The 25713-nt window shown below is 40.9% G+C and overlaps 1 protein-coding gene across 1 annotated transcript in view; it reads left to right on the top strand.

Annotated features, from left to right (window-relative positions):
- pnpla8 (patatin like phospholipase domain containing 8) overlaps positions 1 to 25713 on the top strand; it is a 54696-nt gene that overhangs the window by 14943 nt on the left and 14040 nt on the right. Inside the window, exons 3-8 of the mRNA XM_033037704.1 lie at positions 1243 to 1392; positions 4954 to 5105; positions 8079 to 8173; positions 18782 to 18953; positions 19128 to 19185; positions 23913 to 24107. Of these exons, the coding sequence (XP_032893595.1) occupies positions 1243 to 1392; positions 4954 to 5105; positions 8079 to 8173; positions 18782 to 18953; positions 19128 to 19185; positions 23913 to 24107 (822 nt within the window). The remainder of the gene's footprint in view (positions 1 to 1242; positions 1393 to 4953; positions 5106 to 8078; positions 8174 to 18781; positions 18954 to 19127; positions 19186 to 23912; positions 24108 to 25713) is intronic.

Here is a 25713-nt window from a genome sequence, read left to right as displayed (position 1 = left end):
AGTAAAAAGCTCATATTTAGCTTACGGAGATTGATCATGAAAATGGAAGAAACGATTGTTGTGGACATTTTAGTTTCCATTGTAAACATTTTTACATATCATTGTTGTACCTCGTATTTACACACACACGCACGCACACACACACACGCACGCACATATGTATACATATATATATATATATATATATATACATATACACACACACACACGCACATATGTATACATATATATATATATATATATACATACATACACACACACATTAATATACACACACACACATTAATATACACACACACTCACTCCTTGTGCTTGGTCAGAGTTTTCTTATCAAATTATGGAGTGTTATGGTGAGTCCCTCTTTATCCAGCTTGGAATTTAAGGAGACTGATGACTCAAGGTCCCTCTGAGATTTGCATTCTGTACTTCTATTACTTTTGTATACAGGTATGTATACTTCTCTAAATTGCCTCAGAAGCTTTGTATTTTTTTAGTACCCATTATTTATTGCAAATTTGATAGGTACTCGGAGAGAGAACAATGCTTGCCTTTTCCAGAAGTAATTGAGATTATAGGGTACACATAATTAAGCCTCAGAAAAACGGTCATTTTTCTCAATATGTTTCGAACTCCTCCGTAGTTTTGATTTTTTAATGTATGGTGCATAAAACAATATTACTCTACTGATTGTCCTTTTTACTTAATTTGTGTAATGAATCGAACAATCATCCTAGATGATGCTTGCTTATTTTCCCAACATATATACATTTCTGTTATTTGTTTACCCACTTGCATGGCCTGGCTAATAGGTCCTAGATTATTACTTAATCGGTTATGATATCAAATGTATTTGCAGATTTGATCGATTTGTCTTAAATATTTTTAACATAATTGTCTTGGATTAAGAGTAAGGACTCACATCAATGCCAAGGCTACTCCACATAATTTAAATATGCACTCTCTTTTCCATGTGTTCCTGAAATTATGTCTACCATTACCAATGAGATGGGACAGTATATTGCTTATCGTTTCCAGAATGGTCTTGAACTCACATGTTTTATGTTAAGATTTTAGTTAAATTATTTTTGGCTATCTTGGTTAGTTTCCATTATATGGTTTACTATTTTTTTAAATAGGATTCTTCAGTGTTGATAAGCTGTGGCTATTCAAGATTAAAAGAATGAATGTGACATGATATGAATGTTTTTCTTGTTTAATGGTGCTACATTTTATTTTGTCTAGATCATTGCTAAGTTTAGTGTGGATAACAGGACAAGAGCCTTGGCGCAAGCACTACGCCGAGCTTCGAATGTTAGACTGTGCATCAATCGAGTTGAGGAACTGAATTACCACCTTCTAGAATTTCCTGAAACCAGGGCAGTAGCTGTCAAGGTAAATGAGGGAGGTACCTATTTTATTTTGGAGTGAATCGGTTGAAACGTGCAGTGGGTTTTTGACTGCCACGCCATTCCCCCACCACCAGCCTTGCTGCTCTATTCCACTGTACAATAGTCCTGGTTCGAACATGAAGCAAAATAGTTGCAAGTTGTTTTCCTTGAGCACTGCACTTGGCATATCGAGACCAAGTATAATAGGCTAGATCCAGACAGTGCCTCCCCTTCACCGATCATGGGAAGCCCTTGTTGCATGGCTTCCAATGTCTTTCAGGTTTTCTGTGACAAATCGGGGTCTATGAGTAGTGGCTAGACCATGTAAATTCATTACCAATATCGATAATTAAAATATGAAGAAAAGGTTGCATTGAATAACCTGGAGAGAAGGAATGGGTGACTTTTTGGGTCGAGACCCTTCTTCAGACGTCTCGACCCAAAACGTATGGGTTTGTAGGTTAATTGGCTTGGTATAATTATGAATTGTCTCTGGTGTGTGAAAGATGGTGTTACTGTGCGGGGATCGCTGGTTGGCGCAGACATGATGGGCCAAAGGACGTGTTTCCGCGCTGTATCTCTAAAACTAAAAAACTATAACTAGTGGTGGCTCAGGGTAGTACAGGTGAGTAGCAGGTGCTAATTTCTGTGTATTTGCTTTGCAGCGCAGGACTTGCTGTCAGGCAAAAACTATAAAAACGACATGGTCATTGGAATGAAAAAATCAATTAGATTGAAATTAAAATTGTGCTACTTGAAAGGCTGAGTTGAAAATGACAGGTTGGATGGGCGAAGTGTTGGGTTGAGACCTTTCTTCAGACTGAAGAAGGGTCTCGACCTGAAATGTCACCCATTCCTCTCCAGAGATGCTGCCTGTCCTACTAAGTTACTCCAGCTTTTTGTGTCTATCTTCGGTTTAAACCAGCATCCGCTCATGCACATGATAGGTTGGATGTTTGGCTATGGAGGAATAGATTATTTGAGATAGAAAACAAAATGTATATAATTTAATCATAGTTTAACTGAAGATCTCTCAGTTTCAAACATTACAGCATTTTGTTGTGACGTCCATAAATGTACATGCTCTAACCTTATCTGTGGGACCGTCCCAAAATCAAAATACATCACAAGCACTGGTTCCCGATTATCTATACTACCAGTCACATCCTCAGACAATTCAGCAAATGAGTCAACCATAATTTTTCTTTCACAAAGCCATGCTGACTCTGTTCTTTACTATTATTATTTTCTCCATTTCAAAATCTTTCATCGTAAATTTCTGCATTTTCTATACTACTGACTCTCAACTGGTTGTTTTGTTTTCTCTTTTTTTTTTTTTAAATAGTGGGTTAATATTTGCTCCCCTGCAATCCACAGGAACAATTCTAGAATCTGTAGAATTTGCGTGATCGCCAAAGTTACCGCTCCAAACTCTGGAGCGTAGATCATCGACTGCTTGGGATTTGTCAGCTCTGCAATAGTTTTACCTGTTGCTCTACAGTGCCACTTGGTGGTTAGATATAAAATTACAAGCAGGTCTGAATGTAGGTTTCCGCGTTGGGTATCATGTTTATGATGAGATATTATTTAAAACTAGAATGGCATTGTGAGGGTGAGGATACAGATAATATAAGGGTAATACCCCTGTCCCACTTAGGAAACCTGAACGGAAACCTCTGGAGACTTTGCGCCCCACCCAAGGTTTCCGTGCGGTTCCCGGAGGTTTTTGTCAGTCTCCCTACCTGCTTCCACTACCTGCTTCCACTACCTGCTTCCAATACCTGCAACCACCTGCAACCACCTGCAACCTCCGGGAACCGCACGGAAACCTTGGGTGGGGCGCAAAGTTTCCAGAGGTTTCCGTTCAGGTTTCCTAAGTGGGACAGGGGCATAACTCCTCAGATTACCTGAAGTAGGATTTTTCCTGATAGAATATATAATTCTTAACAATGTGCATTCCTTGATTTATAATTGTTGTTACAATTCTGCTCAGTGCATGTTTATGGGCTTTTTGCTCAATTAAACTGTAAATGCCCAATGATACAACATTATGGATTTTGACATTCCGGAACTGAGCCTTAAAACATTTGAGCTACATAATGTTCAGTACCAAACCCTTTTGGCTGTACGTTCTGACACTGTTGTGGTTGTGGTCTGAATAATACGAGGTGATGAAATGAGACGAGAAGCATAGGAGATGCGTTTCGCACAATGGCTTGAGTATGGGGTCTCTTCCCTGTCTCTTTTGCACCATAATCTGCCCTGGATATGCTACATTCTCACACAATATAAATGGGCTTGTGTTATTGTAAGATATGGTAGAATAAAGTAGAGTGGCATGGTAGAGCAGCCTAGTGACTCATACCCTAGAGGTCAGTTCAAAACTCACCCAGGCAGGTTGGGGAAATTAACTTCAATAAACCTAGCAATTTTGGGAGTCGCAGTCATGCTGCCAACAGAGCTGCTGTATCGCAGCTCCAGCGACCCGTGTTCAATCCTGACCAACAGTACTATCTGTGTGGAGTTTACATGTTCTTCCTGTGACCATATGCTCTGGCTTCATCCTAGATTCCAAAGTGCAGATTGATAGGTTACGTGACCAGTGTAAATTGCCCCAATTCCATAGGTAAGTCATGGAATCTAGTTTTGATAGGTATGAGGAGAGAATGAAATGGGATCAATGTAATGGTGCTTCATGGTCAATGTTGACTTGGTGATCTGAAGGATCTGTTTCTGTGCTGTACAATTTATGATTCACATTTTTTTCCTTTCAGGTAAAAAAATGTACTAATCAAGGTCTTTGCACCTTGGAAATTAAGCTGACGAGTTTGCTGGTAGTTATGGGTATGAGGGGAAAGAGTTAATTAATCAGTATTGTAATTGCTGTATGCTGTACAAACTTGTAACTGAGACGGGCAGTTTTATTGATCTTGAACGAATGGACTGAGCCTTCGAGTTCTGCATATTGATGCCCAGCTTTCAAATTAGAAAATTTATTGCCTGATGTAAATACTTTTTGCTAGCTTCCAATCTGGAGCAAGTGGGAAAGCTGAAGGTAGAATTTAAATGAGATGTGGGAGTATTGACTTTAGAGACAGCGTGGAAATGGTCCATTCGGCCCACCGAATCTGCGCCAACCACCGATCACCTCGTACATGAGCACTATCCTACACAATAGGGATTATTTTATTTTACCGAAGCCAATTAACCTACAAACCTGCATTTCTTTGGACTGTGGGCAAAAACAGGAATAACCGGAGTAAACCCATGCAATCATAGGGAAAGTGTACAAGCTCCGTACAGACACCACCCGTAGTCGGGATCGAACCCGGGTCTCTGGGTACTGCTGTTGCACTTGCAGAATACATTGGAGTATTTAAATATTCACTTCAGGGATTTGCATAAAATAGCATTGCTGTCTTTCCATTGAATATTTTCATCAAAGTTTCATGCAATATTTTGTCTAAAAGCAGGCTGAAAATAACTTTTATTCCATTAAACATACATTATAATTCCCGTGAAGAATATTTTAAATGTTTTTAAAATTATGTCTTGTTTCAAACAGGAGAAGCTAATTCCTTGCTTGTTACGCCTGAGGCAGGCAAATGATGAAACTCTTCAGAGTGCAGTCAGAGAGACTCTGGCTTTAATTGGATATTCCAATCCTATTAAAGGCCGCGGTATAAGAATCTTGGCTATTGATGGAGGAGGAACAAGGTAATGAATTGACTGATTTTTAATTGGAGCATTTAACATTACATCAAAGTAACTCTCCTCTACCTTCACCAAATGACATACAACTAACCAAATTATTGAACAGAGAGTTCATTTTCTGGCAACCACTTTCGTGTTTGTTATACGCATCTCTTTTGCTAGCGCTTGATTGTTGCCTGAATGATTCCTGAAGCAAAATTATTTTTATTCGTAGTGTTTTGTAAGGGTGTGTATACAACAGTCGAAAGAAGATTTCTTTCTACATTGTACTTTTACTGCCACCAGTATTGAAATCTAGCCCCCCGCGGTAGTTTGCTGGTTTCTCAATTACTAAGAGTTCTTCATTAAAAAGGCTTGAACAATCTCAATATAATTACGCATTGATTATGGGTTTGCAGTCAAAAGTCATAGAACTATACAACATGGAAACAATATCTGGTCAAACATGTCCATGCCAACCAAGTTACCTAAGCTTGTCCCCCTTGCATATGCCCAACCCATATCCCTCCAAACCTTTCTTATCCATGTACAGTCAATTCTTGTTAGTCTGACACACAATCCGTTGCTCCTTGTGTATGTTGGATCATTTAGTATGTCAGATTATCAAATTTTACAATCGCTGAGTTAACTGACAACATCGATTGAAAATTCAAACATTTTACATGGGATGAAGAATAATGTGACACAAATGAATGATCAGTAATGAATCAGAAAATAAAGTGTATTGACACACTAAAATATTTATTAGTAACGTAAGGAATCATTCGTATGTACAGAGCTGCTTCTTGCGTTGAATGCTTGATATAAACACAAATCTACGCATTATTTCCTGTGCACTTATTGGGCGAATGAATCCGCTCGGTAACATTTTGACATGGGAACTACTAGTGAGAAGTTTTACAAATAGATGCGTTTGATTTCTGTTAATGTATACAAACAGCTTTAAAAAGGAATATATTAAAGTTGTGAATTAACATCACTTTCCACTTTCTGATTGGCTGTGAGAAGCACAGTAAACTGTGATCTTATAACTGGGAATAGGCAGGGATAATTGTGGATGTTATTTGATTGGCTGTGAGTTGAATGAAGAGTTTGAGTCACATGATCTGAAATCTTCGTTTTGCGTACTGACTGTTGGGTGAATAGAAACATAGAAAATAGGTGCAGGAGGAGGCCATCCGGGCCTTCAAGCCAGCACCACTATTCATTGTGATCATGGCTTATCGTCCCCAATCAATAACTCATGCCTGCCTTCTCCCCATATCCCTTGAAATATAATGAAATATCAACGACTGGTTTTGGAAAAAAGTTCCTGTGTTGGAACATGAATTATCAAATTAACAAGTGCATTTATGCTCTCCCAAAACCTTTGGGTTTTAGTCTTCCCTACTTTCGGAATTCATCTCATCTGAGCCTCTCGTGATTTTATAGACACCTCAAATGCTGCAGGGAAATAAAGACCAAGACTACCCAGCCTCATCTTATAATTCAAATCTCCTAGACCTGGCAACATCTTTGGAATTTTTTTTGTTTGCTGTTTAATGACATTCTATAGCAGGGTACATAGCACTCCAAATGTGTCCTTACCAACAACTTGTGCAGCTGTAACATGACGTCCAAACCCCTATACTTAATGCACTGACTGATGAAGACAAGCGTTCCAAACACCTTCACAACCCTGTCTATCTGTGTTGCCATATAGGTGCACCCCTATATCTCTCCATTCTATCATACTACCCAGGGCACTACCATTTCATGCAAGTGCTGTCCTGAATTGTCTTACCAAAATGTACCAGCTCACATTTATTTGAATTAAACTCCATCTGCCATTCCTCAGCTCATTGGCCCAGTTAATCAAGATTCTTTTGTAACTAGATCACCTTCTTCGTGTTCCATTATACCATTAATTTTAGTGTAATCAGCAAAATGACCAACCATGCCACCTACAGTCGCATCCAAATCGTTAATTTAAATAAGTTCACGCAAAATGTGGAATTTTAAATTGTATAAAGCAATCATCACTAATGATCAGCTTTACTCAAAGCAAAGTTTATTTTTAAACAATCACGTGGATATTCCCTTAATTTCACAAACACAAACATTCTGTATTTGCAAATGGGTGGAGGGGATGGTTGTGGCTATATTTTTATTTGCAAAATGTTTTTTCTCTGTGTTTTGTCTTTGAATATAATTAAACTGGTGCTGATAAAGAATTTCATACTCTGAAGCTTAATCACAGCGGCTTGATACATTTGGACGAGATAATTATTCCTTGTCATTAGTCAGTGTGCTGAGCCCTGAAGATAGCTTTATCTGAAAAACTGTTTGCTGCTGGCTCTTCCATTTCCAAACAAGTAATTTCATCATTAATTATGAAGCAAGAGGAGGGGCAGAGTTTTTAAGTCTAGTAGGATTTTAACTGAACTTGATTGCAAAGTGCTGCTAATCACGAACAGTCCAAACACACTGAGATAAAGTCAAGCTATAGCAACAATAAAGTACATATATTATCCTATTAAACAAGATATGTACGTTGAAACTAGCAGTTCTTTATCCTTATTCTCAGTCAACCTCAAGTAAGTTTTATTCTCTTCCAAGTGTATGAGAGATTGGAGAGCGACAGAAGATTCTTGTCCAGAAAACATCACTGCTGCCTGTGTTTGAAGCACAAAAAATCGTGTTTTTTTAAATGAGCAAATGGATATGCAGGGAATGGATGGATGTGAATCACGTGCAGGCAGAGAATAGTTTAATGGCATCATGTTCAGCACTTGCATTGTGGGCTGAATGGCCTGTTTCTATGTTGTATGTTCTATTAAATCAATATTTAGTTCCAATAAATAAAATATAATTAATTTTGATTTTAGCAATCATTCAGAGCACTACCTAATTTAGAAGTTTGTTTAGTTTTTTGTTTTTATGCAAAATTCATGAACTTGTACATGATTCTTTGATGAAATGTTTTATTTGTTATAGGGGACTGATTGCTCTTCAGACCCTCCGTAAACTTGAAGAATTGACAGGAAAGCAAGTCTATCAACTCTTTGACTACATCTGTGGGGTTAGCACAGGTAAGTTGCACGCGCGGTGTGAGAATAGAATCTTGAGTGGGTGTTCATCTGTTCAGTCCATTGTTCCAGTTATAAAACTGTTCCTTGTATGATTTTGGTTTCACGGAATTTACTTCCACTATTGCGCCTAAAACGACATCCTATTGACTTTTCTTTGTGGAGACCAAAATTACTGGTATTGATCCTAAATTTGGTTTTGAACAACTTGGACTTGTAATTGTTGGTCTGGTGATAATGCTATGCCATTTATTCTTCATGGTTTGAAGAAGTTTTGCCATCTCTAAGAGTATTGATACAGTGCGCAGTGGTAGACCTGCTATCTTACAGCGCCAGAGAACCGAGTGCGATCCGGATTATGGTGGCTGTCTCTATGGAGTTTCTCCATTCTCCCTGTGACTAGGTGGGTTTTCTTCGCTTCCTCCCACTCTCAAAAGACTTATAGATGTGTAGGCTACGGGGTTATCTGGGTGATCGATGGTCAATGCGGACTCATTGGGCCGAAGGGCCTGTTTCTGCGTTGTATCTCTAAAGTCCCGATTCCAAAGCTTGGCGAGATCTGCTGGTGCCGAGGTGATACATTCCAGCACCCTTTCAATTACTTATAGAAACATAGAAACATAGAAATTAGTTGCAGGAGTAGGCCATTCGGCCCTTCGAGCCTGCACCGCCATTCAATATGATCATGGCTGATCATCCAACTCAGTATCCCGTACCTGCCTTCTCTCCATACCCTCTGATCCCCTTAACCACAAGGGCCACATCTAACTCCCTCTTAAATATAGCCAATGAACTGGCCTCGACTACCCTCTGTGGCAGGGAGTTCCAGAGATTCACCACTCTCTGTGTGAAAAAAGTTCTTCTCATCTCGGTTTTAAAGGATTTCCCCCTTATCCTTAAGCTGTGACCCCTTGTCCTGGACTTCCCCAACATCGGGAGCAATCTTCCTGCATCTAGCCTGTCCAACCCCTTAAGAATTTTGTAAGTTTCTATAAGATCCCCTTTCAATCTCCTAAATTCTAGAGAGTATAAACCAAGTCTATCCAATCTTTCTTCATAAGACAGTCCTGACATCCCAGGAATCAGTCTGGTGAACCTTCTCTGCACTCCCTCTATGGCAATAATGTCCTTCCTCAGATTTGGAGACCAAAACTGTACACAATACTCCAGGTGTGGTCTCACCAAGACCCTGTACAACTGCAGTAGAACCTCCCTGCTCCTATACTCAAATCCTTTTGCTATGAAAGCTAACATACCATTCGCTTTCTTCACTGCCTGCTGCACCTGCATGCCCACTTTCAATGACTGGTGTACCATGACACCCAGGTCTCGCTGCATCTCCCCTTTTCCTAGTCGGCCACCATTTAGATAATAGTCTGCTTTCCTGTTTTTGCCACCAAAATGGATAACCTCACATTTATCCACATTATACTGCATCTGCCAAACATTTGCCCACTCACCCAGCCTATCCATGTCACCTTGCAGTCTCCTAGCATCCTCCTCACAGCTAACACTGCCCCCCAGCTTAGTGTCATCCGCAAACTTGGAGATATTGCCTTCAATTCCCTCATCCAGATCATTAATATATATTGTAAATAGCTGGGGTACCAGCACTGAGCCTTGCGGTACCCCACTAGTCACTGCCTGCCATTGTGAAAAGGACCCGTTTACTCCTACTCTTTGCTTCCTGTTTGCCAGCCAGTTCTCTATCCACATCAATACTGAACCCCCAATGCCGTGTGCTTTAAGTTTGTATACTAATCTCTTATGTGGGACCTTGTCGAAAGCCTTCTGGAAGTCCAGATACACCACATCCACTGGTTCTCCCCTATCCACGCTACTAGTTACATCCTCGAAAAATTCTATAAGATTCGTCAGACATGATTTACCTTTTGTAAATCCATGCTGACTTTGTCCAATGATTTCACCATTTTCCAAATGTGCTGCTATCCCATCTTTAATAACTGACTCTAGCAGTTTCCCCACTACCGATGTTAGACTAACTGGTCTGTAATTCCCCGTTTTCTCTCTCCCTCCCTTCTTAAAAAGTGGGGTTACGTTTGCTACCCGCCAATCCTCAGGAACTACTCCAGAATCTAAAGAGTCTTGAAAGATTATTACTAATGCATCCACTATTTCTGGAGCTACTTCCTTAAGTACTCTGGGATGCAGCCTATCTGGCCCTGGGGATTTATCGGCCTTTAATCCATTTAATTTACCCAACACCACTTCCCGGCTAACCTGGATTTCACTCAATTCCTCCAACTCCTTTGACCCGCGGTCCCCTGCTATTTCCGGCAGATTATTTATGTCTTCCTTAGTGAAGACGGAACCAAAGTAGTTATTCAATTGGTCCGCCATATCCTTGTTCCCCATGATCAACTCACCCGTTTCTGACTGCAAGGGACCTACATTTGTTTTAACTAATCTCTTTCTTTATCTAATCTCTATAATTTAATATATTAGGTAATATCCATTTCATAATGACTGAAGAGGAATGAGGTTGATGATATCATCGTAGTCTTTTTATCCTAGACATTGATGCACACTTAGTTTTGAACTGCACCTGCAGTTAAAGCACTTTTATTGCCTTAAGAATTTGGATGATAACTTAAGCTCTTTTGAAGACAAACTATGGCATATTAAGCTTGTTGGTTTGGTTAAAATAAAACTGGATAATTTTAAACCAAGTTCTTTCTCTAATAAATTCTAACTTTCGAGCATTTCATATATGTCAGATTGAAGAATTGATGTTTACATGTACAGTGATAAACTTTATAACTCCTTTCTTGCCTCTGGATGCGATGCATTTTAACCAGAATAGAGAATTGTGTAACCTTCATGCTAACCAGCAGAGGGCACTGGTTGTTAACAGTTCACACTTGTCCAGCACAATTATAAGGGATTGACACAAAGTGCTGGAGTAAAGCAGCTTTCTCACGGGGCGACTTGACGCAAGAGTTAACCAGAGTTGAACATCGTGGGAACCCCGTGCGATAACCGTACGGCATTCGTGGACCACCGTGGACCACCGTGGCGCTAACGGCAGGTACTCGTGTAACTTGGTGACTCGGGAGAAAATTCAAGCAAGTTTGAATTTCTCCAAGAGTGACGTACACTTGTGGTTGAAGATTGCAACATTATATGCACGTAGTGGCCAGTGCGATATCCGTATTAACTCTTGCGTGTACCGTGGGAACTCCTGCGAACGGTGAACCCGGAAGCTGGACAGAGGGGGACAGAAGGTGAGTAATCTGGAATGAACATGCTGTTAGGCTGAGATCATTCTCTGCGAGATGATCTTAGTGCGGGAGACAAGTGTAGGAGAGGTGTACTGACTGTGTGGGCAGAACTTTGGAAGTGATTGCCCACCATTCTCAAAAGCCGCTGTGTCTCCCTGTCCCCCTGTCCCTCCAACTCCAGAGGAATCCGCGCCCCCTCATCCGCAACCCGGGTTCCTCTGGAGTTGGAGCGGGGCTGGGCTAGAGTTGCTGCTGGCTGTGAGTCTCTGGGATCTCCGTGCTTGCAGTCGGTGTCCCGTTGGTCCTAACGTCTCCGGCCACCCCCCTGGACTGGAGCTGAGACTGTGAACTGTACCGCCCTTCCCCCTCCCTCTGCAACTGCAAACAACCCCACAGTTCCCAGTCTCAGCTCCTGTACAGGGGGGTGGCCAGGAGACGTCACAGCCCGAGCTGCGCCCCCTCATCTGCAACCCCAAGAACAAGACGTACCTTGCACACCATCAGCTTCTGTCCCTACGGGGAGCGTGTTCCTCTGGAGTTGGAACGGGGCTACGCTGCTGCTGGCTGTGGGTCTCTGGGATCTCAGTGCTTGCAGTGGGCCTGGGGGTCGGTGTCCCGTTGGTCCTGACGTCTCCGGTGACTGGCACTGACCTGCTGGCATCGCCGACGTGAAGACAGTGCAAAGCCCCCGCGCCGGTGCAATGGGCGGGGAGCTGAAGAGGGGAGGGAAGGGGTCACACACATGGCCGGGAAGCAGAGGGGTGTAGGTGGGGTGAAACTGAAGGGAGCGACAATCTGCTGCTGCCTGCCCGCTGAGTTAAAAAGTTCCCACGCAAGACTCACGATACACTGTATATCGTGACCGTGGGAACTTTTTAACTCAGCGGGCAGGCAGCAGCAGATTGTCAATTATTAACACTCCCGCGCAATTACCTTCTCTTTTATGAATGGGGATTCACAATGTTCATTCAAGATTTAACGGGAAAGCTCGGGAGACGGACAAGTCACTCGCACAAATAACAGAAATGCCGAGTACCCGTGGGAACTCTTTATCTACCCCCTGTTATATCGTGTGATATCGTGCTAGACCACGACCACTTCACTCTGGTTACATCTTGCGTCAAGTCGCCCCGTGGGAAAGCCCCATAACTCAACTCGTCAGGTAGTATCTCTGGAGAAAAAGGGCAGGTGACTTTTCAGGTTGGGACCCTCATTTCAGTCTGAAGAAGGGTCTCGATACGAAACTTCACCTACCCTTTCTCCGGAAATGCTGCCTGATTCGCTGAGCTACTCCAACACTTTGTGTCTACCTTTGGTATAAACCCGGCATTGCATTTCTTTGTTTCTATAATTATAACGGAGATTTGTGCTATGAATGAGTGAAATGAGAAAATAAGTGATAGACATGCTGTACATCACGGACAGTACTGACCTGACAATCGACAAAGTAATTGCACTGTGGAAACTAATTTATTGAGATGAAAATTGATAATATTTTTCTTACTTTCCACATCTACCAATCTTTCATCTTTCACCTATCAGTTGCCAGGCCCTGTCCCACCCTTACCTCTCTTTTCCAGCTTGCTCCCCCATGGTTTTTACACAGAGGTAGGTGCCTGGAACATGCTGCCAGTGGTGGTGGTTGAGGCGGACATGATAGTGGCATTTGAGGCTTTTAGATAGGCACATTGATATGCAGGGAATAGAAGGATATGGATTGCATGCAGGCAGAGGAGATTAGTTTCACTTGGTAATATATATGGCACGGACATTGCGGGCTGAAGGGCCTGTTTCCTATGCTATACTGTTCGGTGTTCTATATTGCACACGTGACCGTTTGGAGGCAAATATAATTCTGTATTTACCCCTCGTGCTGAGCAGTTCAATTTAGTTTATTGTCACATGTATTGAGGTACTGTGAAAAGCTTTTGTTGTGTGCTAACCAGTTGGCAGAAAGACAATACATGATTACAATCTATCCATTTACAATGTGTAGAGACACGATAAGGGAATAACGTTTAATATAGATACATGGATAAGGATAAGGGAATAATGTTTAGAATCTTCTCTTTCTACCAATAAAATCCTTCTCCAATATCTCAATTGGATAAAATGCTAACTGGATGCATTTGAAACCGTTAATAACTGGCAAGACCATGGTTGACAATTATACCCATTCAGTTGTCAGACAGGTGAGAGCTTCAATCTTCATCTCTAGTTCAGGCCAGCAACGAAATAATGAAAGAGGTGACCATTCAAAATGCAACACATGTTTACAACTTCTTTCTCCATTTGCACAACTCCATATTTATCCATGTTATCTTGCATTTTCATAATATTCTGCATTTAATCATTTTTTAAACTAGAAATTGGTGCCATTAAGAAATGTAATAATGCTGTTATATCATTTACAAATGTGATAGGCAGCAGGATATGAGAAAGCATCTCGGTGGACCGCCACTGTTAACATTTCTTGATTCAGTTAGATAAATTTCAAATACTCAATTAACTTTAAATATCCTTATCACTATTGCTCGTAGGACAAATATCCTTATCACCATTACTCGTAGGACAAGGCTCAAATATTGTTTTTGAAGTCTAAGTGAACTTGCATCTGTCACAAGCTTGCAAATCTGTTATTCTGACACTGCTGACTGGCAGTCATATTGCTTGTACACATCAAAGACACTCTGTGGAATACCAGCTGTGACTTGATTTGTTTTATGAGAAGGTTTTGGGGTAATTCCCCTGTCCAGCGACATTGGCACGTGATTTAGGCCATTGTTTCAGTGCAGTATTGAGATATTGCTGCATTGCCGAAGATGGTACCTGTTGGATGATACTGTAACCTGAAGTCTCTGGGGTCTATGGTTATGGTATTTTCAAGATAAGAACATGAGTTATCCAACTTGGAGCATATCTTGTGATGGGTTGCTGGGAATTAGGGGTCTTATCACAAAATAGCCAGCTTGACATGGAGTCAGAGTCTTGCAGCACCGAACCAAGCCCTCGGTCAACTCGTTCATGCCCTTATACACTAGTCACATTTGCCCGTAACCCATATCATTCTAACCTTTGTCTTCTGGGTGGACTTGCCTCAGTCCAGCATGGGCCTCTTTGTAGCATAGCCATCTGTGGAACTCAGTGTCCCAGTGGAGTCTCCTGGCCCTCATTACCAGATCTTGCAGCTGGTACAACTGCAGCCCCACAGCATCAGTGACCCCGCTCAATTCTGTCATCTGTTGCTGTCTTTGTGGAGTTTGCATCTTCTCTCTGTGAATGTGTGAGATTCCCTGTGTCTCCCAATATCCTCCCACATTCGAAGGTCTGTGAAATTGACGTTAATTGATCATTGCAAATTGCCATTAATGCATGGGCTAGTGGTAGAACCTGCTGAGTGGTGGCAGCAGGGGGGGAATGGATTACTGGGGAAATTAGTGGGGAACGGGATTGTGCTGTGATCTGGCATAGAGTTAATGGGCTGAAATGACCGCTGCCTATGTTGTATGGAAATATGATCTGGTTCCCGAAGCAGAGTGATTAAAATCCAGAAGGCATAGAATTAAAGTAATTGGTAGAAGGATTCATGGGGGGGGGGGGGATGAGGAAAGATGTTTTCATCCATAGGATGGTGGTGGTCTGGAATTAACTGCCTGATGGGGTGATCGAGGCAGAAACCCTCATTACACTAACACTGAAGTTGGATGTATATTTAAAGAGATGTTATCTGTAGGAGTGTAGACCTTGTTCTGGAATGGGCTCAGTAGTCTCCTCTTGTCATAAGCATTCTCTGATCCTATGTGGACAGTTGGTTTTGATCCAATGCTTGTGAGGCCAAAGGGTTTTAGTACATTTTCAATTGAAGTGGTTTATTCTTAACAGGAAAGCTGTAAAAAAACTCCAGTCGTTTCCCTCAGTTTTCTCATGTTATTAATTCCTATTTATTCCAGTTAATAACACTGCTTACCTTTTGCACCAGGGGCTTGGAGGTTGGGTACTGGTAGAAATGGTGCGTAAACGGTGAGCTCGGTAGCTCACAGATCATTAGAATATCTGTCCTGTTGTTATGCTGATGATTATTCCTCAACTAACATGAGCTAAAAGTATTTTCTTTCATTTGCATTTTGCTGTTTGAGGGACTTTGGATATAAATTGGTTGCCACATTTTCTTCGAAGCAAAAGCATTTTATTAATTTGGAGCACTTTGCATGTCCCGTGGTTGTAAACCCACTGTATTATGCAAGTTGATCTATAATTACTGGGTCAATGCTTCCCTCAGTTTTTGTTACAGTGTATTAGAACCATATTTCCCATTCTTTACTCACAGGATAATTGCAGACAGGGATAATCTGCCCAATTTACTTCATCTGCCCAGAAAAAAACCACACAGTTGATAAATCCATGCCTTTTCTTTTGTTCTGATCTTTCCATCCTGATGAATTCCTTGATAACTCAAGATGAATTTCCAAACATCTAGCCTGATTTTAGGATCTTGGTGGGCTTGGCGATCGCTTTGCCAAACACCTCCGCTCAGTTTGCAATAAACAACCTGATCTGCCGGTGGCTGAGCACTTCAACTCTCCCTCCCATTCCGAATCCGACCTTTCTGTCCTGGGCCTCCTCCATGGTCAGAGTGAGGACCACCGGAAATTGGAGGAGCAGCACCTCATATTTCGCTTGGGCAGTTTGTACCCCAGCGGTATGAACATTGACTTCACTAATTTCAGGTAGTCCTTACTGTCTCCTCCCCTTCTCAGCTCTCCCTCTAGCCCTCTGGCTCCTCTTCTTTTCTTCTTCCCGCCCCCCACACTCACATCAGCCTGAAGAAGGGTTTTGGCCCGAAACGTTGCCTGTTAGTGAAGGAGGATATTTTGAAACTTTCCTTCCAGCAATGTCTCTCTATCGCTCTGAGCACCACAGTTCTGTGATCCTTGGAATAAGGCCTTTGATCTTTGGGCCATAGATATTTTTTACAGTGCAGAAGTACCTGCACATGATTGTCAGTGGGCTGCATAGTCCCTTGCACTCTCTTCATCACTGTGTGTTCTGCAGATTGTTAGTTTCCGCTGGACGTCTGCCTTCATGTGCCTATGGAGCAGATTTGGAGGAATGGTGGATTGTCCAATCCATAAATGTCCGCTGTTTGCATTTAATTAGCCTCTTGATCTCCTGGTTATTCTCCTTGGATGTGGTTCTACTTGGTCGAGAACTAAAGAGTCTTTGCAGGTCCGAATTGTGGCCAAGTTCAAATCATTCATGAGAGATGGACACTTTTTGGCTGCAGTAGGTTGAGAGTTGAGACTGAAGAGGTGTGACAAGAGCTACTTTTGCGATGTACAAGAATTTCGACATTGACTTTCTGATGTGTTAGGCTGGGGGGTTGATGGAGATAAGAGTAGGGCCTGTCATGGCAGGGCTGGCACCAACATCTCTCCTGTTTGTTGCTCAGGCAAGGTTTATCTATCAGATAAGCAGTTCTCTATCCATTCTGTGTGTTGTTTTCTATTTGCTCTAACCTATGGACAAACTTCTTGTAAGTGACCTTATTAAAATCCTTCTGAAAATCTAAAAACATCACATCCACTGATTTCTCCATTCTATTCAGTGAATCACAATCTGAAAGATTAATGAAACACTATTTTTGTAAATCCATGCTGAATCTGCTCAATCCTGTTATTCTTTTCTATGTATTCCTTTATTCCATTGTTCATTATGGATCATTGATGTTAAATATGCTGAGCATTCTCCACAGACTCTTGAGTTTCTTTTAGTTTCATCAGTTATTACAGCACCACTCACAGAAATTTTCCTGTCTCTTCTGTGTGAAGAATTACTCTTTTTTTTTGTATTCAATTGGATCATTGTCCTTCCCAATTATTATGTCTAAAATGATTCCTCAGCTGCCTCTTCATGTTCAACTACCTCTGCTCTATTTGCCAGTCATTGTTCCATATCCATTAACAAGTTTCCAATTTAAAAAAAATCTTTGGCTTAATAATGTCACTTGATACAAAAACCACAGTTAATGCTTCACACCATGTTTCTGAGACTCGCACCTTCACAGATGAATGGTGTATATGCAAAATCTTGAATTTAATTAAAGAGTAATATCTTATGACCGAGCGGTCCCCACAGGATTCAACCCTAGCCTACTCTCCGGAAGCAGTGGTTGTGGATCTCGCACACTCCCCTTACCCCTACCTCCCCCGGCAATCACAGATAGCCAAATACCAACCTTTGCTCTGATTTATTTGCCTCCTTTCCAGTTGAATCTCTAGCCCAGTGTCCACAGTATGCGGAGGAGAATAATGTTATTGATTGGCCAAGCAGTGAGCCCATGACCACAATGCCTGTTAGTACCAAATGCAAGAATATGTTTGAATGCAAGGAATTTCCAGTCTGTTTTCTGTCACTGAAAGTAAGCATGCAGATGCAGCAGACAGTGAAGAAAGCCAATGGCATATTGGCCTTCATTGCGTTAGGATTTGAGTTTTGGGGCAAGGAGGTCCAACTGCAGTTGTACACGGCCCTGGTGAGACTGCACCTGGAGTATGGTGTGCAATTTTGGTCTCCTAATTTAAGGAAGGACATTATTGCTATTGAGGGAGTGCAGCATAAATTCACCAGGTTAATTCTGGTGGGACTGACGTATGATGAAAGAATGGGTCGACTGGGCTTGTATTCGCTGCAATTTAGAAGGATGTGAGAGGTTCTTATAGAAACATATAAAATTCTTAGAGGATTAGACAGGGTGGATGCTGAAAAAATGTTCCCGATGTTGGGGGAGTCCTCACGGTTTAAAAATAAGGGACTTAGGACTGAGATGAGGAAAAACTTTTTCACCTCAGTCCTAATCTGTGAAATTCTCTGCCACAGAAGGCAGTAGATGCGCACACGATCGCACGTACGTACACGAGTATATTATGCATCTATATGTGTATTATGCATATATATGTATATGCACACTTACAGGTCAGCTCGAGGGGGAGTTCCCCCCACCAAGGGTACCATGTAATCCCGTGCTACCTGCTCCATGGTCGGATAATCGGCAACTAAACTGTCTCCCCCACCTGGTATGTGAGGTGAGGAGGGGGATGTGGACACCCAGCAGGACCCAAAACAAGATCTGTCAAAGAGCGGATGAGCTCCTAGCGAGCCAACGGCTATCCACACTTCAATAGAAGCTGTGATCACTGTGGTACATAGCATTGTGAGGCACCATACCTGTTTTCAACGATGATGATGGTGATGACTTGCCTTGCACGGGTCAATTTGTTTTCCAGATTTAACTTCTATTAGGTCAAAATCTGTGATTGTGCTATTGGATACAAGTGGCTTAGTTAACCTGATTTGTGATTTTCATTTGCAGGTGCCATACTAGCATTTATGTTGGGGTTTTTCCAGATTCCATTGGACGATTGTGAGGAAATGTACCGAAAATTAGGTACAGATGTATTTAAACAGAACGTAATAGTGGGAACTATGAAAATGGGCTGGAGCCATGCCTTTTATGAGAGTGAACCCTGGGAAAAAATACTGAAGTAAGTTTGGATATCCTATGATTTTCTTTGAATAATCCTCCACTGTCACTCAGCTCAGCACGCAACATTTATTCCTGAATGTCAGTGACACAGGTTGTCGAGTTTTTTTTAAATTGACGTTTATATTGCTGTTCAGGTGTTTCTTGCTGTGACTAATAATGTTCTCAATTATAGGGAAAGAATGGGTGAAGATTTTTTAATTCAAACTGCAAGAAATCCTAAAAGCCCCAAGGTGAGTTGGTCTGTATTTTAAATCGTATGTGCTTGGTTAGCTGACAAATTGCTGCATCATACATTTGCATAATCTTGCAATCATGGAAAAAGATACATGTAGCCATTTAGCCTTGAATCACGTCACACTTAAATTATAACCCTCTTTTTGTAGTCTTACAAATGGTGGTGAATCTGTGGAATTGTCTACAGGGGGTATCGAAAGAAAACACAGATACATCTTTGAATGATTGTGGAATTGAGAGCTGTGGGGAATTGGCAAAGAAGAGGAAAGGATGGCTGGGCAGATCAGCCGTGACCATGTCAAATGACAGTCCAGGCTACAGAGGCCAAGTTGCCTCTTCCTGCTCTTGATTTATTGTTCTTATGATCTCAGCAATATTGATTTTACTAAATTCTCGTACACATCGCATTTTACTTAAGAACGTGATTAATCTTGTAGCAGAAATATTGTTAGAAACATGGCTGTAATAATTTAAACTTCCTTGCAACCCAGATACTGTAAGTAAATGAATGTAGTGAGATAACATGGTAGGTATACAGATTCTTAAATCGTTGGCCATATGAAATTGAGCCGTGATTTATATCAAAAGAACATACTCCTAAACAAACTATGTAGTTTAGTGTGTTTATTTTTTTTTGCTGCTGAAGATCTTCAGATAAAAATTCTAATTGATGCAACAAAAAAAATTAAGACAATTACATGATAGTCTGTGTTGAATAATCCATGAAATGGTGGCTGAATTTGCAGAAAGTTGTAAGAGATTTGAGGATTAGAATTTGAAGATTAGTGTTTCAGCTTTGATCTCATCAAGTTTGCTTTGTGTATGAACATTGAAATTTAATCTTTATGCATCTGACTTTTATAAATAAAGATGCTGCTTACATTTTGCCTTGATCAAAGTGTTATATTCCTGTTGGGCTGTAAACGTCCCCACCAAATTGCATGCCATTTTTACTACGTGGACTGACTTTTTGACAGTCTATTTTCCCTCTGGGATATTTTGTCTGGTATTATATCCCTTGAGTGGTATTTTCCAATGAAACTGAGACATCATTTGGTGGGACATAAGGTCTGAAGGAAATCCGTGGGTTCACAATAAATTGTAAAATTAGGACAGACGCGTGTAATGATTGATTCTTTACCTTCTGCTCAATATTACTCAATACAATCTGAAGCAAGTCGACACAAGGAACAGTTTACAGGTATGTCTCCCTAAAAGTAAGAAGCACATCCCATGTAGAAACAAAGAACTGCAGATGCTGCACAAAAGATTATTGCTGCTAAATGAGCAGAGGGCTCAGAGGGGGTGAGGTTGAAGTGTCTGAGGGAATTGAAGAAGGGTCTTGACCCAAAACGTCATCTATCCATGTTCTCCAGGGTTCCTGTCTCCCCTGCTGAGTTACTCCAGCACTTTGTGCCCTTTTAAACATATCCCATGATCAGATTCTCTGACGCTATGCTCCCCATGTAAATTAGTTTTATTGAATCATGAATATGAGTTATGTCAGGATCTTCTAAAATAAATTTGTTTTCATGAAGCAATTATTTTGATATTAATAAGTAGTACACATGACAAACACTCTTGACTCTCTCTTGACTCAAATGTTTAAACTGAAAGACAACTGTGTATGGTTAGTATCGTTGCTTCTGGCACCTTTGGATAATTGCTTAACACCAATTGATTGAATTATAAGGAATTATTTTCCCAAGACAAGGGCGGTACATTAGCTTAGTAAAAGTCTAACTGGACTGTACAGATACAGAAAATAGCTGGGGCTCTTGGTACTTGATAATTTGACTTGTTCCGTGCAGGGAGACCGTATAATTAGTTTCAGTGAACTACAGAGAGAAAACTAATGCATTGAAGCCAAAGTGTTTATATTAGTTATGGGCCACTGAGTAGTGCAGAAAGGTTTAAAGGAAAATAATTTAGTATCATCAGCTTTCTGGAGAGCCATATCAGTTAATAATTAGGACAATTGCTGTGCTAATCTTTATGCTGAACAAAGTAAAGGCCAAATTGATTTTCCATTTAGAGGGAAATAATATGTTTGGTATCCTTGCATCAATACAGAGTTGTGTTCACAAATCCAACTGCAGATTCTACAAGATTCTCCAAAGCAGAAAATTGTATGGATAAAATATGACACATTTTCACATGTGATGCAGATTGTGTGCGGGAGATATAACGTGGCATGCTGCTTCAAATAAAACTATTTATCAGATATATTTTTAATAAAGTAAAACAAAATAATGATCAATTCCTTATTGTAAAATATGCTGAATGAAAGAGGTCTATTAATAATCTATCTCAGGTATATCTTTAATATGTTTTGACCTTGAATTTGAGGGATGCCAGTGTTACTGTTTTCACCAGGCTCTCTATATTCCCTCAAGCCATTGTCTGGAATTTTGCTGCTAATTTTGAACGTTGCCCAGGAAAATCGAGCATACTCTCCTGTGAGAACCTCCCATTATCTAGCTCGGTTGCTGTCAGAGCTTAGTTCAAGGGAATTCCTGGTGTTCTGCAACAGTAATTAATCAAGGATGGTGCAGGGAATGTATCACTTCCCAACTGACTTACCCACCAGTCCTGTCAGGCACTTTCTGCTCCATTTGTAGTAAATTGCCAATAATGGCAATCTCAGAATTGATAGAAGTTTGATCTCAAGTGTCCAACAAAAAATAATTTAAAGTTTATTGCTTGTGGCTTATAGTGTGTAGTGGCTTGTGTAGTAAAATCACTTACTATATATTCAAACCAAGGACCACCCATGAATTTGACTTCCACCATGATCCACACAACTGGGCATTTCAGAACAGTGTTCTGTCACACAGCCATTCACTCAGAGTGCCAACTGCTGATACCTGTACTATGCTTTACAGATGTATTTTAGTCCAACAGAGCAGAGGAAACTTCCACTGATTTCCTCATTCTCAGGTTGGTAAAACTATCCACAGATCCTGAACAGGCTAATCCTATTTAAGTACTGTAAACCCATTGTACTCAAAGAGGATGAATCTGCTAATGGACGAAAGATAAGAGCTTGAAAATCAAAACAAAAACCTGCAAATGCTGTAAATCTAAAATTAGGAACAGCAAATGCTGGAAGTACTCTGAAGGTCAGGCCAAATCTGTGAGAAAAGAAACGTTAGAAGAGTTATTAGCGTTTCAGGCCAAAGCCACTATCAGAAGTGGAAAAGAGCAAACTTTTAGTTTTAGTTTAGGGATACAGTGTGGAAACAGGCCCTTTGGCCCACTGAATCTGCGCCAACCAACGATCACCCCGTACACCAACACTATCCTACACACTAGGGACAATTTACAGTAGCCAATTAACCTACAACTCTCCATGTTTTGGAATATGTGAGGAAACCAGAGCTCACGCGGTCAAGGGGAGAAAGTACAAACTCCGTACAGACAGTGGTCAGGATCAAACCTGGGTCTCTGGTGCTGTAAGGCAGCACCTCTTCCATTGTGCCACTGTGTTGCCCAAACCAGGCTTGCTAACCTATATGGAGGGCTTGTTATTTGATTTAATTGAGTTGGGTTACATATTTTTAAGTGTGATGGTGTGCTCAGTCCTTTAAGTTTAAACAAAAACGAATTTAGCTAGTCTGAAGCAATTAAAGGGAGCTGGTGAGCCTGTGGAAGAGGCCTCGCCGGCTGACAAAGCTGTTCTCTCAGTGCTGCCAGCCACTTGTGCTAGGTGAGATCCTGCCTGCTCTGAACTGGAGACGGGTCCCTCACAGGGAGACTGCAGGCAGCTGACAGATAGTGGAAGATCTGCCTCAGTATTTCTGGATGACCTGCCATCTCCTATTTTCTCATGTTATTGTTAGTTCCAAGTCAAGTCAAGTCAAGTTTATTTGTCACATACACATACGAGATGTGCAGTGAAATGAAAGTGGCAATGCTCGCGGACTTTTGTGCAAAAAGACAAACAACCAAACAACCAAACAAACTATAAACACAATCATAACACACATATACCTTTACATAATAAATAATGGAAGGAAAAACGTTCAGTAGAGTTAGTCCCTGGTGAGATAGGCGTTTACAGTCCGAATGGCCTCTGGCCTCCATTTTCAGTATTTATTTCCAAGAGTTTTCTGATATTAACTTTGAAGTTGGGCTAACCCTAAAACTATATAATGCAATGCCTATTTATAACAAAACCAACCTAATGTGCAGATTCCTACTACAAACTAACAAAGTGCTAGAGTAATTTGGCAGGTTATGCAGTATCTTTGGAGAACGTGGATAGGTGATGTTTCAGATCTGGATCATTCTTTAGACCCTATCCATGTTCTCCAGAGACGTTGCCTGACCCGCTAACCCACTCCAGCGCTTTGTCTCCTTTGTTTTGTGAAGCAGCACCTGCAATTCATTCATATGTTATAGGAGAAGATTTAGGCCATTCGGCCCATCAAGTCTACTTCACCATTCAATCATGGCTGATCTATCTTTCCCTCTCAACCCTATTCTCCTGCTTTCTCCCCATAACCCTTGACACCCACACTAATCAACAATCTGTCAATCTCCGCCTTAAAAATATCCATTGACGGCCTCCATAGCTGTCTGTGGCAATGAATTCTTCTTGAATTCTTTCTATATGCACTTCATCTGTAGATTATTTCATTGTGGACAGCGATATGCGGCTGAATTATAGAAACAGCTGAATGCTTTATTTAACTTTCATTAATGAAACTCTACTTCGCAGGTAGCAGCTGTGAGTACTATAGTGAACAAGGGGACACCACTGAAAGCATTCGTCTTCAGGAACTACAATCACCTACCTGGTATAAGATCGCATTATATGGGTGGGTGTAAATTTAAACTCTGGCAAGCCATCCGAGCATCTTCAGCTGCACCCGGCTATTTTCAGGAATATGCCATTGGCAACGACCTTCATCAGGTAAGGCTAACAACTATGTACCAAAGTCTTGAATTTTTCAGTTTTAGCCAATTTTTCAGTTTGAAATTGGAGGAAAAAAACCCTGAGGTTATTCCATTTTCTTCTTCTCCAGTGAAGCTCCGTGCCAGCAATAAATGTCATTTGTGCAGAATTTATGTTTTCATTCATTTTGCTTTAACAATAGCACATGCTATTTTAAACATTCTATGTTTCTATGCGGTTGTCAAAACGCACACGCATAGATGGTTGACCAATTTGACTTTTGTTGTGGAAAGCATAGGTATGTTGTGAGCTAGTTGAAAGTCCCGATGGAAATGAAGATCAAGATGTTTATGATTATTTTAAGGTTTCCCTGAAGGAATACTTAATCCTGACAGTCTGTAATTGTTATTATTCCTGATTATTGGCTCATTGTGCTTTATACTGAAAGTTGCTGCAATCCTTGAAAGGAAGATCTTTGAATAACTAATGACACCTGATCTTGTTAGACCATAATAAAACCAAAAAATCCCTTGAACTGAACCAAAAATAAAACCCTAAAATTTCTACTCTGAAATATACAATATCCATTAAACATGATTCTTAATTTTTTTTCATGACAAATGTACGTTGATCAACAGGTTCCCAGGCAGTTTACAGCAAATGAGTTGCTTTTGATATTCAATAATTGGTGCCATGTAGGGATGCAGGCATTAATGTACTCACTGCAGGATCTTACTATTAGCAGAGGTGACACATTTAATGGTATTTGGTTTAAGCACAAATATTTGGTGGAATGAGTCCCTGTTTCTCATATAGAGTGCCATGGGATCAATCAAAACTGAGCTAATTAGGAGTCTGCAGTATCATCGTTTTGCTGTAATTCAATTAAGAAAATATTAGATAATGTATTCAAGCAGAGGCTAAAGAGGGTTTTGATTGAGAGGGCGGGTTATGCTGCACGTTAGAAGCATATTGACTGAGCCACGTGACTGATTTCTGTTTTAAATGTTATCTATTTGCACTGCATCTTCTAAAGTATTCCTTGATTTTGAAAATCACAATGGGGCCCCTTGTCACCCCATGATGCATAAGTAAATGCGAGAGCTTCTTGCCCTTTACTATTTGCTAATTCCTGTCAGATTAATGTGAGAGATTACTGATGGACATTACTAGATTACCTTACATAGGCAATAGACAATAGGTGCAGGAGTAGGCCATTTGGCCCTACGAGCCAGCACCGCCATTCAATGTGATCATGGCTGATCATTCAAGGTCCATACATGGTCAAATAGATTGCTGACTCTGATCTTTAGATCTGTTTGTTGCAAGAATGTTGCGGGGTGGCACAGACAGCGATAGAGTTGCTGCCTTAGAGTGGCAGCGACCTGGGTTCGATCTTGACTACGGTTACGGAGTTTGTACTTTCTCCTCGTGACTGCATTGGTTTTCTCCAGGTGCTCCGGTTTCCTCCCACACTCCAAAAACGTACAGATTTGTAGGTTAATTTGGCTTTGGTGAAAGTTGTAAATTGTCCGTAGTGTGTAAGATAGTGCTAGTGTACAGGGAACGCTAGTCGGCGCTGACTCGGTCGGCTGAAGAGCCTATTTCTGCACTATCTTGAAAC

This window comes from Amblyraja radiata, chromosome 19 (genome assembly GCF_010909765.2).
Source record: "Amblyraja radiata isolate CabotCenter1 chromosome 19, sAmbRad1.1.pri, whole genome shotgun sequence".
In the NCBI taxonomy this organism is placed as follows: domain Eukaryota; kingdom Metazoa; phylum Chordata; class Chondrichthyes; order Rajiformes; family Rajidae; genus Amblyraja; species Amblyraja radiata.
The sequence above is the reverse complement of the archived record's forward strand: the minus strand, read 5'-3'. Positions and strand labels throughout refer to the sequence as shown.